The following is a 4,112-nucleotide window of genomic DNA, read 5'->3' on the forward strand; positions in this document are numbered from 1 at the left end:
TAGATGTCAAGTGGCCAACACTAAGATTAAACTCATACGTCAAGAAAATAAAAAGAGAACCTTTTAAGTTTCCCATGTCTTTAGAGCTCCAATGTCCAATGCAGTAGTCAATAGCTACTTGAAATACAGCTAGTTCAAATTGCAATGTATTGTAAGTGTAAAATACACACCTGATTTTAAAGAATTAGTACAACAAGAAAAACTTAAAATAACTCTTTCAAGAAAAACTGTAAAATACATCTTTAGCATTTTAAAATACTGATTACATATGAAAGATAATGTTAGTATAATGAGTCAGATAACATTAAAATTAATTTCACTTATTTCCTTTTACACTTTTAAGGTGGCTACAAGAAATTTAAAATTATATACTCTACATTGTCTTTTTGATATAGACATTTTGCTGGTGCTACAGATTATATGGCAGGTGAATACTCATTATTAGGCAAACAGTGGAAAATTTGTTTATTTCAACCTTCATCTATGCCCTCAAATATTCCAAGTTCTCACCTTTGAGAAGCTGGCTTCCATTTTCTCAGAGGAAAAGAGAGGGAAATTGATGTAACGACTCCAACACTCATCAGGACTACTGTCATCATTGATTTAAAAGTGGCTGAGTGTGAGCTTTCTAACAGCATTAAAGAAACAGTGTCACTGGGCATATCAACCAATTTTCTGAGATAGGCTTTAGCATGGAAATCATGTAAAAGGTTAACCCATTATTTTTTTTTCCACAACTGCTTATGATATATTTGGTCAGGAAGCCATAGACTGTGGGTTTGTGACTGATGGTGAATTCACATGGAGTCAGTTGCTGTTGTCCCTCACCTTTCTTTTTAAATTTTTTTTTTTTTAATTTTTATTGTTTAAAGCAGGGATCAAACCCAGGGTGTTTCACCATTGAGACACATCCCCAACCACCTTTTTAAAAATTACTTTTTATTTTGAGAAAGGTTCTTGCTAAGTTGCTTAGGACCTGGCTAATTTGCTTAGGGCCTGGCTAAATTGCTGAGGCTGGCTTTGAACTTTGGATCTTCAGTCTTCCAAGGCACTGGGATTACAGCCATGTGCTACCACATCTATTTGTCCCTTACTCTAGGAATAGTACTGTTGGACCAAATATTGCTGGCTCCTGAAATTTACGGTTCTCATCTCAACACCTTGCCTAAGACACTAGGAGATATATATATATATATATATATATATATATATATATATATATATATATATTTTTTTTTTTTTTTTTCACATTTTCTTATAACAAAGTGTTACTTTCTTAGATGTCTATGAGATTTATTTTCCATACATATGATAGTCACAATTCTAATGAAGTCTTCAAGTATTATCTGATAATGTAGTTAGGTCTGATTCCTCCTTTGCCTGTGATATCGTCTCTTGGATGAAGGGCAAAGACCAACATTGGTTTGGGGTCTATGGCTGATCTTCTTTACTAGCTGGGCCTGCATAAGTAGTTTCATATATGTTTTTATATTAGCAGAAAAAGGTAGTGGCTATAACAGCCAGATTTCATGGTTTCAAGTCATGGTTTCACCATAAGTTTAATATAGTGACATTGCTTACATTTGCCTTTATTTCTTCATCTGTAAAACCGGGATAAGAGTGGTATTGGCTTATAAGGAGGTCGATTACATAATTTATCAACCAAGTTGGGCACAAAACTTAAAAGTAGCATCAAAAGGGATTATCTCAGGCAAACAAAGAAATATAATTTTTCTCTGTCCATTCTAATTACAGGGTGTTTAACAGTTAAGTATCTAGGTTAGAATGCTAGATACTTAGCTGTTATTATTTTTAAATTATTCTTTGGAAAATGAGTTACTTCTCTCTGTGGGTATTCATATTGTGTAGATGGATTTATTCCTGTTTTGTCCATCAAGGTTTTCTGAAGTGTCAGTCCTGATGAGAGCACAGCATATGGCAGTACAAAGCAACTACTCCACTGCACTGATCTCTGAATTCCTCCTCATCTGCTTCCCTAACTACCAGAGTTGGCAGCACTGGCTGTCCCTGCTCCTCAGCCTCCTCTTCCTCCTGGCTATGGGGGCCAACAGCACCCTCCTCATCACCATCTGGCTGGAGGCCTCCCTGCATGAGCCCATGTACTACCTGCTCAGCCTCCTCTCCCTGCTGGACATTGTGCTCTGCCTCACTGTCATCCCCAAGGTCCTGGCCATCTTCTGGTTTGACCTCAGATCCATCAGCTTCTCTGCCTGCTTCCTCCAGATGTTCATCATGAACAGTTTCCTGACGATGGAGTCCTGCACTTTCATGGTGATGGCCTATGACCGCTATGTAGCCATCTGCCATCCACTGAGGTACCCCTCCATCATCACTGGCCAGTTTGTGGTCAGGGCTGCCATCTTTATCATGTCCCGGAATGTTCTTCTTACTATGCCTATCCCCATACTTTCTTCCCGATTGAGATACTGTGTAAGAATTATCAAGAACTGTATCTGCACTAACATTTCTGTGTCCAAACTGTCATGTGATGACATCACCTTAAACCAGCTCTACCAGTTTGTGGCAGGCTGGACACTGCTGGGTTCTGACCTCATCCTTATTGTTCTCTCCTACTCCTTTATCTTGAAAGTTGTGCTAAGGATCAAGGCTGAGGGTGCTGTGGCCAAGGCCCTGAGCACATGCGGGTCTCACTTCATCCTCATCCTCTTCTTCAGCACAGTGCTGCTGGTTCTGGTCATCACTAACCTGGCCAGGGAGAGAATTCCCCCTGATGTCCCCATCCTTCTCAACATCCTGCACCACCTCATTCCCCCAGCTCTGAACCCCATTGTTTATGGTGTAAGGACCAAGGAAATTAAGCAGGGAATCCAGAAACTGCTGAGAAGATTGTAAGAAGTCAAATGAGTGAGACCTGGTCTTGGAAACAGAAATTGACAATGGGAATTAATTTTCACAATGCATAGGAAATTTAAATATTTCATGTAAGAGTAAGTTTGTATTTTGCTTTGCTCAATGCAGACTATGGGATATTCATATATTGATGCCTGTTTTCTGTTACACTGACTAGAAGCTTAACTTTTGCCTTTTGGAATAACTTGTAAGTTTTTTCTGGCCTTATCAATTGAAAGAGACTTATCAAGCCATTACTTCAGGAACTTTGAGTGACATGGTTTGTCACATGAAGAACAAATGTTATTCCAATAGTTGTAAATTCTCTTCAGTTTCCTAAATTGTTTAACTTATACGTGTTAGATCTCTTTATTCTCCTTGATATGGCTGAACCTGGTTTTGTGCCATCAATGAGTCTCTTGTGGAGCTACAGAGGTTCATTCCAGAACATTGGTCTTATGTAGAGTGAGTGGCATGTGTCATACACTACTTCTTTCTCCCTGATAGAAATCATTGTCATTTATACTTAAGGCCACTTCTCTGCTGTATAAATTTTCTGTAGTTTTTTCCTTATTTGTAATAAATTTTGTTAAATTCTAGGATGATTTATATTTGCAAGGGTACATTTTTAAATATATTTTTAAATTATTCATTGCAGTTATAGATAATATTAGGGTACATTTTGGTATAATCACAAAAGCATGGAATATAATTTGCCCTAATTCATTCCATAGCACCTCCAGCTCCTCACTTCCATTCTTCTCTCCCTCTAGTTCTAATGATCTTTCTGGAATTTATTTATAGTATTTTTAAAAAAATTAGTGTTTCTTGGGTATATTTGTTCATGGGATTCGCTGTGGAGTACTCATGTATGTACACATAAAAGTTCAGTCAAATTCATTCCATTCTTCTTCCCTTTTCCTGTATTTATTTCCTCCTCTTCCTCCTCCTCACTCCTCTTTGTCTACTCTACTGATATTTCTTCTATTTTGATGAAAGATTTATCTCTTTTTTTTCTTTTCTCTCTCCCTCTCACCTTATTTTTGATTAGGTTCTGCATAGCAGAGAAAACATTTGAACTTTGACTTTCTGAACTGGCTTATTTCACTTCGCATTATATCTTCCATTTCCATTCATTTGCTGGCAAATACCATAATTTCATTCTTCTTCAGTACGACTGAGCAATACTCCCTTGTGTATATATGCCACATTTTTCTGTATCCATTCATCTGTTGAAGGAA

At 37.5% G+C, this 4,112-nt stretch overlaps 1 protein-coding gene across 1 annotated transcript; it reads left to right on the forward strand.

The window, feature by feature from the left end:
- Positions 1-1,923: 1,923 nt before the first annotated feature.
- Positions 1,924-2,874, forward strand: LOC114079515 (olfactory receptor 56A4-like). The gene has a single exon (XM_027920741.2). It carries the CDS (start codon positions 1,936-1,938, stop codon positions 2,872-2,874), a length of 939 nt encoding a protein of 312 aa, XP_027776542.2. The 5' UTR covers positions 1,924-1,935.
- Positions 2,875-4,112: the final 1,238 nt, after the last annotated feature.

Source organism: Marmota flaviventris, chromosome 9 (genome assembly GCF_047511675.1).
Source record: "Marmota flaviventris isolate mMarFla1 chromosome 9, mMarFla1.hap1, whole genome shotgun sequence".
NCBI classification, from domain to species: domain Eukaryota; kingdom Metazoa; phylum Chordata; class Mammalia; order Rodentia; family Sciuridae; genus Marmota; species Marmota flaviventris.